The sequence below is a fragment of the Neoarius graeffei genome, chromosome 20, assembly GCF_027579695.1.
Source record: "Neoarius graeffei isolate fNeoGra1 chromosome 20, fNeoGra1.pri, whole genome shotgun sequence".
Classification (NCBI taxonomy): domain Eukaryota; kingdom Metazoa; phylum Chordata; class Actinopteri; order Siluriformes; family Ariidae; genus Neoarius; species Neoarius graeffei.
The window spans coordinates 62201544-62215035 of record NC_083588.1 but is presented as its reverse complement, the minus strand read 5'-3'; the positions used below and the strand labels follow the sequence as shown (position 1 = coordinate 62215035).

The 13492-nt window shown below is 43.0% G+C and overlaps 1 protein-coding gene across 2 annotated transcripts in view; it reads right to left on the bottom strand.

The window, feature by feature from the left end:
- Positions 1–13492, bottom strand: part of abcc1 (ATP-binding cassette, sub-family C (CFTR/MRP), member 1) — an 81361-nt gene that overhangs the window by 15124 nt on the left and 52745 nt on the right. The window contains exons 17-25 of one of the 2 annotated variants that reach the window (XM_060902154.1): positions 12315–12491; positions 12066–12233; positions 10903–11089; positions 10485–10526; positions 8327–8387; positions 8024–8156; positions 7718–7925; positions 2233–2543; positions 812–1011 (exon numbers count right to left, since the gene is read on the bottom strand). In XM_060902154.1, coding sequence (XP_060758137.1) covers positions 812–1011; positions 2233–2543; positions 7718–7925; positions 8024–8156; positions 8327–8387; positions 10485–10526; positions 10903–11089; positions 12066–12233; positions 12315–12491 — 1487 coding nt within the window. The remainder of the gene's footprint in view (positions 1–811; positions 1012–2232; positions 2544–7717; positions 7926–8023; positions 8157–8326; positions 8388–10484; positions 10527–10902; positions 11090–12065; positions 12234–12314; positions 12492–13492) is intronic. The other variant, XM_060902155.1, reaches the window with a different exon arrangement.

Genomic DNA, 13492 nt, shown 5'->3' with positions numbered 1-13492 from the left:
CAAAGACATGCAGGTTAGGTTAACTGGTGACTCTAAATTGACCGTAGGTGTGAATGAGAGTGTGAATGGTTGTCTGTGTCTATGTGTCAGCCCTGTGATGACCTGGCGACTTGTCCAGGGTGTACCCCGCCTTTCGCCCGTAGTCAGCTGGGATAGGCTCCAGCTTGCCTGCGACCCTGTAGAACAGGATAAAGGGGCTAGAGATAATGAGATGAGATGTGTTGGTGTGTCTAAGGTTTGTGCTGCAATAAACCTTTAAAATGAAAACCTGCTTGTGCCCCCATTTTTTCCCTGTGCTCCTAAAATTTTTTAACTTAGGAGCATGTGTGCTCCTAAAAAAAAAATAATAATAAAGTTAGTGTAGAGCCCTGGCTACAAGAAGCATTTACAAGCTGTGATACTTGCCAAAAGGGGTGCTACTAGGTACTAACCATGCAGGGTGCCCAAACTCTTGCTTCAGGCCCTTTTCCTGTCTCATTTTGAAAATGTAAAAAGATGAAAATAAAAAAATTGTTTTTGCTTAAAATATAAAGGGAATGAGTCATCTTTAACTTTGTCTTTTGGAGATAATTTCATCTTCAACTTGCTTAACTGTTCACAGTAACAGCAATTCTGACCAGGGGTGCTCAAACTTTTGCATACCACCGTACATATTTCACCTGATAGGAATTTAGACTTTGAAAAGATTTAGATTTGAACCCGAATCAGATCAAAAGTCTGATTTTGATTCCAAATCAAACTCGAATTCAGATGTTTCCTCTGTGTGTGTGTGTGTGAGTGAGAGCGCACGCGTGCGTGTGTGTTGAGAGACCTGTTAGCCACAATGCTAGGGTAGTAGGCTTTCTGGTTGTGATCCACTCGGCTGTCGCTCACGCCGATGAAGCGATCCTGCACTCTGAAGGCGCGGATCACGCTCGTACCCAGCAGGGTCTCGTTGAAGTGCGTATACACCGGAGAGCGGCTCACCGACTCCAGACGCTTCAGCTGCCGAGACGAGGCCACGTAAAAGCGCTGAAACACACGAACAGGAAGGAGCAGAAAGGATCAAGGCTTGGGTACAAATTGTGCCTAAAAGTTTTGCACTAAAAAGGAACAACTCAAAGAATTCTGCAGAGTTCCATATAGGGATGTTAACTGATGACCGGTGGTTGACCGAATCAACGTCAACCGGTTAATTTTTTTTTGGTTGTCGGTTTAAAAAAAAAAAAAAAAATCGTTTTGAAGCTGCCGATTTTGGAGCGGAGAACCTGGAATTCTGTGTTGTAAACGCTTGGGGCATGCCATGCGGTGTAAGGACGACAGCTGACAAATCAGAAACACCCATTCAGTCATGTCCCGCCCTCCCGCCCCAGTTGAAGACCGCTGCCACTCGGCGAAAGAAAAAAAAAAAAAAAAAGTGTAGACACAGGCTTTTTAGCTTACAAATTACTAATTTTTTTAAAAATTATTATTAGAAGACACATCGAGTTTAGTCCTGCCTTGGCCAGTGCATTCTGAAAGTATGTTTCGGTCTGTAGCCAACAATGCATGTTATTGCAGATCATATCTCTCCACACAAACTAAAGGCGCAGATGCCGACTTTTTCACGGCTGAATTGTGCAGATCCGATTTTTTTTGGGGGGGGGGGGGGGGGGGGGGGGGGGGCATTGGAGTGTCTGAATAATTTCATCAGAGTAAATTCTGTATTAAAATTACTAAATAAGCAAATGCCGTTACAGTCCATGAAACATAGGAAGTATGAAAAGAAAAGAGTAAATCAGAAAGCTGCGCACATTTGCGCAGCTTCTGCGAAAACGTGCGCAGCTTTCTGATTTACTGTTTTCTTCTCATACTTATACTTCCTATATTTCATGCACTGTAATGGCATTTGCTTATTTAGTAATTTTAATACAGAATTTACTCTCATGAAATTATTCAGACACTCCAACGCCCCCCCCCCAAAAAAATCGGATCTACACGATTCAGCCGTGAAAAAGGCGGCATCCGCCAAAAGGCGCACCGTTTGCATCCCTGTTTAAACTCGTAGGTTAACCGACTTTAACCGGCTAATGAGGCTCGGTGGTCGGTCAAGATTTTTTTTAGTTTTCGCCATCCCTAGTTCCATAACCTCAGCTTGTTTAAAAGGCAATTCACAGGAGGTTATTAATTACTGTCATAACAATTAGCTGATCTCATTAATCCTCAAGATTGACCGATATCCGTAATGACATGCCCTAAATGTCAGCATCAAACCTGCACAAAGAAGTAGAAGAGTCCCAGAGGAGGGATGATGATGACCACGAGCGGCGTAGCGACAAGGATGACGATGCAAGATCCCAGCACGTTAAACATGGAGCCCATGAACATCTTGATGATACTGGGAATCACAGAGTCGATGGTGTCCGTCTCCTTGGAGAAACGGTTGACCAGGTTCCCGCTGGGAGTGCGCTCAAAAAACGCCATGGGCGAGCGCAGGACGTTATACAGCATGGTCTCGTGGAGATAGCGAGACGCCAGGATCCCACCCACAGACACGGAGATGGAGTAAGAGAACACGGCAATGCCTGGGAGAAAAGCACAGAGTCAACACAGAGTTCATTAACGTGGTGGGTGTAAATTATCAGGGTGTATTTGGATCGATCCATCAATTTAAAAAGGCAAAGACTAAAGTCAAATCAAGGCAATTGTAGTTTATTTCTGTAAATATTTGAGGGCGGCACGGTGGTGTAGTGGTTAGCGCTGTCGCCTCACAGCAAGAAGGTCCTGGGTTCGAGCCCCGTGGCCGGCGAGGGCCTTTCTGTGTGGAGTTTGCATGTTCTCCCCGTGTCCGCGTGGGTTTCCTCCGGGTGCTCCGGTTTCCCCCACAGTCCAAAGACATGCAGGTTAGGTTAACTGGTGACTCTAAATTGAGCGTAGGTGTGAATGTGAGTGTGAATGGTTGTCTGTGTCTATGTGTCAGCCCTGTGATGACCTGGCGACTTGTCCAGGGTGTACCCCGCCTTTCGCCCGTAGTCAGCTGGGATAGGATCAAGCTCGCCTGCGACCCTGTAGAACAGGATAAACCGGCTAGAGATAATGAGATGAGATGCAAATATTTGAATAGATGAGTGAACAAGCAAAAGTGATCCACCTTTCACTCTAATATTTCAAAACTGAGTAGCCCTTCTCCAAATCACACAAATTACCACCGCCTTAAAGCCAAACAAAACCCAAAAATTACACTCCTTTATACCGACAAATAATATCCATACGAGACAGGTTTGATTATTCATTTGTTTATATTTGTACCTGAATACTGTGTACAGACTGTTTTTGTTGTAAAACCAGAACGTTGAGGGCGTAGTCGCTCATCTGGCCTGCCATCAAAACACCCATGATGACCAAAACAGAACTGAAATGTGACGATGTGAGAGAACAAACCGCCACAACAAACTGTTTACAATAGGAACATCAACAAAGGACTAAATTTTGTTCCCCGAGCGTAGATCGACCCAAAACATCCATCAGAACTGAATTCGCATGATCGAGTGAGGAGATACAATTCTAGTCAGAACAACATGCGTCAAGTTGGCCTAATTTGTTCACAAAAAACTGACAATATAATCAAGTTTTGTGCAGAAGGACTAATTTTCAAATAAAACAAATCAGAACTGAAAAACAAAAGCCGTAAACAAAATTGTATCATGATGTTCTGTGGCATCACCAGATAGTGAAAGAATTTAAATCATATCGTAATGTAACACCTGAGGTTTACGCTCCTGAGAGATACACGTCGAACATAGCGAAGAAGAAAATCAAGTGTATCCTGGCTCACTACGTTTGTGATAAAAGGAGGAGAAGCCAAACTATAACGTTTTAAAAGGTAGACTGCCTTTCAGATTTCTCAAATACAGGCCATACAAAGAATTTTCCCGACACCCAATTATTTTTTTTAGTGGACTGAAAGCTACCGAATTCGAATCGTAGACTTCCGATTTTATTACTTTTCCCCCCTAAAAGAACAATTAGTTTATTTACAGCCCCCTTGGCCCTAAATTCTCTGTCATTTTTTCCTTGCCTCAAGTCAAGATACTACATCATACTGGACGTGGTGGGCTTTCCCCGTTCGCGCAAGGCATTATGGGATGCAAATTTGAAACAGGAGAGAAAAACGGAGGATGCGAGTGTGCGAAAGAAATGTGAAAGACTGACTACAGTAACAGAAAGAAAGCGAGAAGAAAAGGACATTATGTTCTATGCGAAGGAAAGGAAACGCAGGACCAAACTAATAAATATGGGCGCTCAGTGAGCACCTCGGTGTGATCAGCTGTTCGTTTAGTGACAGAATGATGGAACTGTCAGTGCACGCTCAAAGGGAAACCTGTAGAGGGCAGTAATGCAACACTGTGGATGCCAGCTGCTGTAAAACCCAAAAGACGACGACGACAGCTCAGGTAAGAGCAGCGCCGGCGATTGCTATAGGCAACCTAGGCAATTGCCTAGAGCGCAAAGTGTGCCCAGGGGCGCCAAGGGCGACCAAAACCCCACCAAAAAGGAGGGATGGAGTTATTGAATGGAGATGTTACCAAGTGCATCAGTGGTGTACAGTGTTTTCAACCACTGTGCTGCCAAACTCTAGTACCGCGGAACACTAGTGTGCCGTGAGAGATCACCAAGTGTACCATGGAAAATTATAGAATGAATAGCCTACTGTCAGATTATCGAGTGTGTATCGAGTAAATGAAGAAATCCAAACTCTCGGGTGTGCAAGGGCGCAAACGAAGGCTACAGGAAGAAACAAATAGAGCCAAGTATAGAGGCAAGTCTGATCTAATCTCTCATATCAACCATTATAGTGGCAAATTAATATTTTAGACGCCTGAATCAATGTCTGCCTAGCTAACTAGATGCAAACAGCAAGAGACGGTGAGGTTTACTTGTGCAAACTGTCAAGAGTCGACGTAGTATGTATAATAATTTGTCTTTTGTCTCAGATGTAGGATATTTCAGATAAATGAACAGAGTTTTTGCCACTACATGCAGGCTACAGCGTCTGAGGTTAGCTGTTGTCTGGCCAGTGGTTTGAAGCTTGGGCTAACCATCCAGCTAGCACGCTACATGCTACTGTGTTGTCAATATCTCCAGTACCTTAATACCATCTCTGCATTTTGCATTTGCCCAGCTTACAATCTTAGGAAATTGTCATCAAAAGTAGATTCGCGTTAAAATACTGTAATTATAAATGGTATGTTTTTCAAGCAATGCAAAAAACAGCCCACACTTATTTGTGATAGTGATGTTACACTGCTTTATGAGTGAAGAGTCAAGAACGTCTGAATGGGCTTGCTCTGATGAGCATCAACCAAGGTGGGGTTTACATTAGACCGTATCAGCGGATCATCAGATTAACGTTTTTAAAACGATTAGTGTGCACACAGCAACGCCAATACACGATTCGCGTGCACACAGCAACACCAATACACGGATACGCTCGGCTCCGCAGGCATCCTGCGCTCCAAATCACTCCGCCCTGAACAGCGAGTGCCCTCTGGAGGGTGCGCACTCCGGCCCTGCGCAGCTCACAGAGCGCGCCAGTGAAGCGCACGAGCAGTGATTCGGGACTGAGTCGCTGTGTGTGTGATCTCAGTGCATATCGGGTATGCGCGTCACTCACCACTTGCAAGTGGAAGGATGGCAAGCCTAAAGACAATCATAACTACACAATGGGCAGTATTTGCATCAGTATTTGCAGTATTTTCATACTTTTATACTCTTTAATGAAAGGTGATACAAGGCGGAAGTCCGCGCCGTTTTTCAGCAGTCGCGTCACATGACCAACGCCAGCGAATCAGGAAGGTGGATGTCACAGTGACGTTGTCCAATGACGACGCCAGCTAGAGCTCAGCACAGCGTATCCTCAATGTTTACACAGCACCGGACCACACATGATCTGGATTGAATACGTGGACCCTGACGGATTCCCGTTTCCCGGCGTTTCCAGGCGTTTTAATGTAAACGGACAGTGCATCCGCGAAGAAAACGAGACAGATACGGTCTAATGTAAACTTGGCCCAAGAGATCTCAAGAGAAATATCATTTGATGATATTATCAGTGTTGGGCACGTTACTTTCAAAAAGTAATTAGTTATAGTTACTAGTTACTTTTCCCAAAAAGTAACTGAGTTAGTAACGGAGTTACTTTGTCATAAAAGTAACTAATTACCAGAGAAAGTAATTATTCCGTTACATTTTGTTCCCCCTCAAAAAAAAAAATCAAATTAAATTAGTGTAATCATAATAAAAGTGAATGTTAAATGTGTTTAATGACTGAAATGGACATTTAACAGAACCAATTAGTAATGTTATCTACACTATATTAATATTTTTGTGGGACAATGTGAGATAAGACGTCTATCAAATGTAATATATTTTTGTAGTTATTAAAATTATGTTACTAATTACTGGCCACTGACGAGGACAAACGCTTTGTTCCTCGACATAATGTGCATTGCACGTAAACACTCTTGCCTTTTATTTCAAGTAATGAAAAGTCCTGGCTGTATTTCCAGTGTGGAAGCGCAGTGTTAGGCTGACCGCTCGCCATCGCTGTGTCTTCTGATTGAAAGTGTGCGCAGTAGTGCAGTAGGCGGAGCCTACCTACGTATGTTGTCCAAATCTACTCTGATTGGCTTACTGTGCCGTTGTCTCGTGTCTCCCCGCCCCACACTAAAGCAGAGGAAAGAAAGGCTGAGCGAGCAGCGTGCCAGATGAGAACAGCTTTAATAAAGTAACGCATAGTATTTTACTGTAAGTAACGGGAACGGCGTTATAACGATGTAAAAAGTAATTAGTTAGATTACTCGTTACTAAAAAAAGTAACGCCGTTAGTAACGCCGTTTATTTCTAACGCTGTTATTCCCATCACTGGATATTATCAAGGAATTTGTCATTAGGAAGACCAGACGAGTCCCATTGTAATGTTACTTCAATAACAAAGTACCCATAATAGCACTTTTGTTTGAAAATACAGCCCATTGATGTCCTAACAGGGTGCTTAAGTTTGCACAATTTAGAACTGTAGAATTTTTTTATTCATTTAATTTGTTAATTCTTCAGAGATGACTTAACTTTTAATAGCAAAAAAGAAACTAAAAATAATTTCTTGTTTATTGTCCATGCACTACACTTTGAACAGGGTGCGGAAGAGTTTTTGCCCATTATATGGAGATATGTATTGAATTTGTGTGGTCATTTTACTTTGTGACACTTTATGTGAATAATGATAACAATAATAACAATAATGAAAAAGATAAAAATTACTTCTTGTTTATTGTCCATGCACCGTACATTGTTTAATAGTAATAGAATAGAGTGATTAGATTAAAGTGTTATTTAGATGTTATTAGAGGGTGTTTTTTCTTTTTTTTTGGGGGGGGGGGGCAAAACTCAATCTCGCCTAGGGCAGCCAAAGACCTAGAGCCGGCCCTGGGTAAGAGTGTGCATGCGCGCACAGACTTCCTCCGTCTGCACGAAGCGTGCGATTTCATGTACATTTGCTTTAATCCCCTCAAATTAAATAACTTCCCAGCCACAGAATGGCCTGGTTTGTTTTTTTTTTTTATTAAGATAACACAAAAAAACCCACATGCATCACAATGACCACATTTCAGAGGGAACTGAATTTCACCGATTTTATGAAATCGAAAGGCCGTGTTGCTTTAAAACAAACATAATTAAACAATAAAGATTATTTTGTGACCTTGTGTGAGACCCAGCGCTCCATACACTCCCAGTCGCAGGTCTCTGTTGGGCTGAGTGCCGTTAATGACCGGATCATCAGTCCATAAGCTGAGCCAGTAATTGGATCCCAGAGACGCTGCATGATGAGCGAAGAAGAGGAGGATGCTGAAGACGGACAGACACACCCCGATGGCTTTCATGTACTCCCAGAACACGGCAAGCTTCACCTGAGACACACAGTCGAGGGATTTTAAAAAGTGTATATACACACCGTTAAATTGTGGGTCATATTCCAGGTGGTTTGTGTTTTGTAGCTCTGACTCACTCTGCCGGTCTTGGCTTTATCTGCCTCGGTCAGTTTGGCCCCGTCTGGGGATTTTGTTTTCTGCTCTTTGATATCATTGGTCTCCGTTTTCTGCTTCACTGTTCCTGCTGCGTTTAAGGAAACCTGGCTCTGTCTGCGCACGTGCACACACACTTATTTAAGCCTTCATGAGCCTCTTAAGCAATTAAAATAACAAGAGTGTTCATTTATAAATCACAAATGAAAATACGATGCATTAAAATCAAAATAAATGAACAAATCAAGTAATTTATATAAATATCTTACTGTGTACACCATTCTCACCTCAGCAGAGCTGCTTGCCCGCCGTTTTCCAGCGTTTTCCGTGGAGAATGGGTAACGGTATCTGGATCAGACATTGAAATGGTGAAAATTACCCCGAAGAAAAAGATCTGCATTTGACGGACACTATAAACCCTTAAATTGTTTCCGGTGCACGGCTCAAACCAGAAAGAAAAACTCCATCGTTGTTTATCAAAGCGCCGCCGCAACACGCTGCACATTTTATCCATGTGAACACTAAAAGTTCACTCAAATGTGTCCGAACACGTTCCCACCCATTGTTGTTGTCTGTAAATTTCTCGAAATAAAGCTCTGTTCATGATCTGAATTCATCATGTGCAGATATGAACTTCCCTTATACCACAGCGCTGCGGAATTGCTACTTGTATTCAGGAGATTTACTGTAGCTAGGGTTGGGTTTAGGGTCAGGGATTTGAGAAGATTTTGTATTTTAAACTATTTGATGATGTAATAAGACTGGATTAATTAATAAATGTCACTTTCCTTCCATGGCAGTCGTCACTGGTCTAGTGGTTAAGGTGTTGGGTTAAGAATCAGAAGCTTCGGAGTCTGAATCCCAGGCAAGTCTGAAAGGATATTTTTAAAAAATGCTAATTAGGTAGATAGGAATCGGTAGACAAAACAGAGAAGAGGAAATACTCGGTCAGTGTAGACAGAGAGGAAGTGGATGGAAGAAAAAGATAAAAGAAGTGATGGAAAAATCCCCTTTAAAAATCTTAGATAATCCAAAAGTTTTACCTCGGTTAGAAATTATGAACAAAGTTAAAAATTTTAACTGGATGGAGGATGGATGGATTGGGGACGGCACGGTGGTGTAGCGGTTAGCGCTGTCACCTCACAGCAAGAAGGTCCGGGTTCGAGCCCCGTGGCCGGCGAGGGCCTTTCTGTGCGGAGTTTGCATGTTCTCCCCGTGTCCGCGTGGGTTTCCTCCGGGTGCTCCGGTTTCCCCCACAGTCCAAAGACATGCAGGTTAGGTTAACTGGTGACTCTAAATTGAGCGTAGGTGTGAGTGTGAGTGTGAATGGTTGTCTGTGTCTATGTGTCAGCCCTGTGATGACCTGGCGACTTGTCCAGGGTGTACCCCGCCTTTCGCCCGTAGTCAGCTGGGATAGGCTCCAGCTTGCCTGCGACCCTGTAGAACAGGATAAAGCGGCTACAGATAATGAGATGAGATGAGACCTGTAACACATTAAAAAAAAAAGTTTATCCTATTAAACTTCACCGTATCAAGACCTTTTGTTAAAAGAACTTTTTTTTTTCTCCTTGCGTTTTTCTGCTGGTCCTCCTGTCCGAGCTGCGGTTATAGAAAATAGAAACCCAATCAGATGTGAGAATTCCGCAGCGCTGTGGTATAAGGGAAGTTCATATCTGCACATGATGAATTCAGATCATGAACAGAGCTTTATTTCAAGAAATTTACAGACAACAATGGGTGGGAACGTGTTCGGACACATTTGAGTGAATTTTTAGTGTTCACATGGATAAAACGTGCAGCGTGTTGCGGCGGCGCTTTGCTAAAACAACGATGGTGTTTTTCTTTCTGGTTTGAGCCGTGCACCGGAAACAATTTAAGGGTTTATAGTGTACATCAAATGCAAGTCTTTATAATTAAAAAAAAAAAAAACCTATGAAGGTGTCTTTTTTTTATGTAACTGATGACAAGTTGCTGTGGTGTAAGACAAATCAAACACTGACAGGAAGTTACTGGATAATAATAAACTCAGATGGTAACAGTAACTCTGCTTCATCACATCAGCCTTTAGGTGATTATTTTCCTATAACGGCACACCCGAAGTGTTTTATCCCTTTTATGCTACCAATTTACCAACACTTATCATTTACACACAGAACGCAGTGTAAAGAGATAAAACCACTCCAGTGTCAGGGTGCTGTCCAGTGGAGAATATTTGAAAACGTATTTTCTAATAAATTTATTTTCTACTTTAAGCCCAGCTGAACGTGGACGGTGAGATGAAAGCTTGCCCAGATTTATCTGATCCAAATCAACATGGTGAAATAATTCAGAGGACGCACTCGGGGAAGAGACAAACATCATGCGACATGCAAACCTGTGCAACCTGGATAGGTTTTGGATAATCTAATCTAATCTTATCTAATCTAATCAACCAGACGCTCCAACCTTCAGGTTTCTCACTGTGCTCTTCCTGCTCTCTTCCCTCCTCTGAACAGCAGGACGAGGTAACGAGAAGGGACACAAACAAACAAATAAATAAAAAGCACATGAGGAAATGGAGACATGAATACGGACAACAGCAGATAAGAACAACGGATTAAAATGGAAAGTAAAAAAAAAAATACAAACTGCATTCAAGACAAAAAACAAATTATTTTGATCAGAAGAGAAGGGGTTGTGGGTAGATGAAAAGACATCAACAAAAAGATGTTCTGTTCGGTCGGAGCGACCCCCGCTGTTCTGCCGACAATAAACTCTCAGAATTCGCGAACAAAGACCGACACAACACACAGTTGGCGGACTGTAACTTCAGACCAGATTGAAAAGAGAAGAAAAACGCAATGCGCAAAGATGACCGCCTTACCTCCGACCCCCTCGCTCTCCTCCTCCTGCTCGGCGTTGGTGTGAGAGCGCAGGAACTCGGCGAAGGCAGCGTGTCTGCCGAGCAGCTCCGTGTACGAGCCCGCCTCCGTGATCTGTCCGTCCTCCATCACCAGGATGAGGTCGACCTGAGGCAGGAAGCTGAGCCCGTGGGTCACCAGCACACGCGTCTGAGACGAACAAACAGCAGCGTCACGGCCAAATTCACTCGTTCAGTACATTTACAGATAACGTGTAAGTGTTAGTACAGAGTGTTCTGGGGTTCTAAAGTAGAAAGGACCCCACTAAATCCTCACTGCTTAAAAGAATCCTGTGAGTGGTTTTATTTTGTTTACTGGTTGTCAGCATTCAGCGGTGCTCTTGGCGTCTAGTCTCTGTTACAGAGCCGATTTCCCCCTTACTGACTTTATAAAAAGGACGTGTTTGATGATGAACTAAAATTTAACACTCCTGAGGGATACACGTCTAACGTAGGTATGAAGAAAACGTCGGACATCAAGTGTGTCCTGGCTGGGTGACTGACACTGATAAAAAGAGAAACTGGAAAAGGTGTTTTTTTTTTTTGGGGGGGGGGGGGGGGGGGGGGATTTAAAAAAAAAAAGCTCAAAAACAGAACGACATCAGAAAAGAGAAGAGATAAAAGAGGACATCAGAAAAGGGAAGGGTGGAGAAGAGATCAGAAAAGAGAAGAGATCGGAAAAAGGTCAGAAGAGAGCAATTTTGGTTGGTTTAACTAACTGTATCCAGTTTATTCATTACATCTGTCGTTGATATTAATCTTGATTCATTATTAACGTTCACCAATTCTGTAATTAATGAATCCCAATAAATTATCCCTGTGTAATTTATATAATTTAACCCAACCTGCATTTCCTGAAAGAAATTTAAAAAAAAAAAAAAAATCAAGAACACGAGTGAAAGAGAGGGAAGGAAAGAGAAAAGTGTGGAGGAGAACATTCCAGTGGAGCAGCACCACTGCAGCTCATTCCACAGAGAGCAGTTCAGTTGAAATCACGTGCAATCTGTATAGGTTTAACACCACACACACCACCAAGCAGCTTTACAGAAATCCGGATGGAGATTTAGATCCCAAATGAGCAAATTAACATGTGTTTAAAAGGAAAGGATCGGGGAGCAGAAACTCACGCATCCCTGCAGCAGACCCTGAGGGCCGATGACCTTATCGAAGATGTGTTTCCCAACGTGGGAGTCGACGGCGGACAGCGGGTCATCCAGCAAATACACCGAGCAATCACAATACACAGCTCGGGCCAAACTGACACGCTGCTTCTGACCTCCAGATAAATTCACTCCCTACACACACACACACGTCAACACATCAATCTGCTCCAATTTAATAAAAAGCAGGAAATGATTCTCGCTCCGTGAGCGCACCTTCTCTCCGATCTCAGTGTCGTCTCCTCCAGGCAGGACCTCCAGGTCCGGGAGGAGAGCGCAGGCCTCCAGCACTCGCTGATAGCAGCTTTCCTTCATCTGCCGCCCGAACACGATGTTCTCCTTCAGCGTGGCATTCTGGATCCACGCCTGCTGGGGCACGTACGCCACCGAACCCTGGGCAACACATTACTGCTGCATTAATGATACAGAACTTCTGCAAATGTATTATACTCTATCTACACACACACAACGGATGTTCTACATCAGGGCTTTTCAAAGTGTGGGGCGCGCCCCCCCGGGGGGCGCCAGAGTTCTTCAGGGGGGGCGCAACGTGAGAGACAAAATGGATCGATTTTTAGTACCTAAAGCTACAGGGAGTGAGGAGACGGCCAAGCAAAAAAACAGAGCCTCCAGGATGTTGTGATTTGCAATTTCAGCGCAAATTCAACCAATCCCCACGAATTCAGGGCGGTGCTGCAATTATATCCAATCACCGCAACTTTCCCGCAAATTTGACCAATCGTTGGCGTCGTCTTGAGGTGACATCGACAAACTACCTTCCGCCTTACTTCCGGATGTCTATGTTCAAGAGAAGCAGCATGCGCGCAGTGTTGCCAGATTGGCGGTTTCAAGTGCATTTTGGCGGGTTTTGAACATATTTTGGGCTGGAAAACGTCAGCAGTATCTGGCAACATTGCATGATGTGCGAGTCAGTGTTTATGGAGGCTTAAATTCTGTTACTGAAAGTGTGTTATGTTTACAGTGAAGGACTGTGTGCACTTTATTTTTTTTTTTACTTAATACAAGAAATTAATGGATGCCAACATTTTTGCCAAAATGGTATTTTATTTTCCATTGTTTCGGCAGCTTCAGCATCATACTGTGAGATTCTGTTCAAATTGTTGTTTTTTTTCCTTCTATGAAGCCTGAGCCATTTATTTTATTAGTTTATTGTTTAATTTAGTCTTCAGGAGAGACTGCCTGCACACAGTACTAGTATTAATAGTGTTTTTTTCTTACATGAAAGCTGAGGCATTTATATTATATTTTAAGGTAACTTCATGTTGTGCTGTGAGGTTCTCTGCACTTTAACTTTTGAACCAACAGGTGCATTTGGATAAGTAAAGCCTATTTTTCTGCATTTTTGTAGTCCTGGTAATCTTTTATATTGGTAA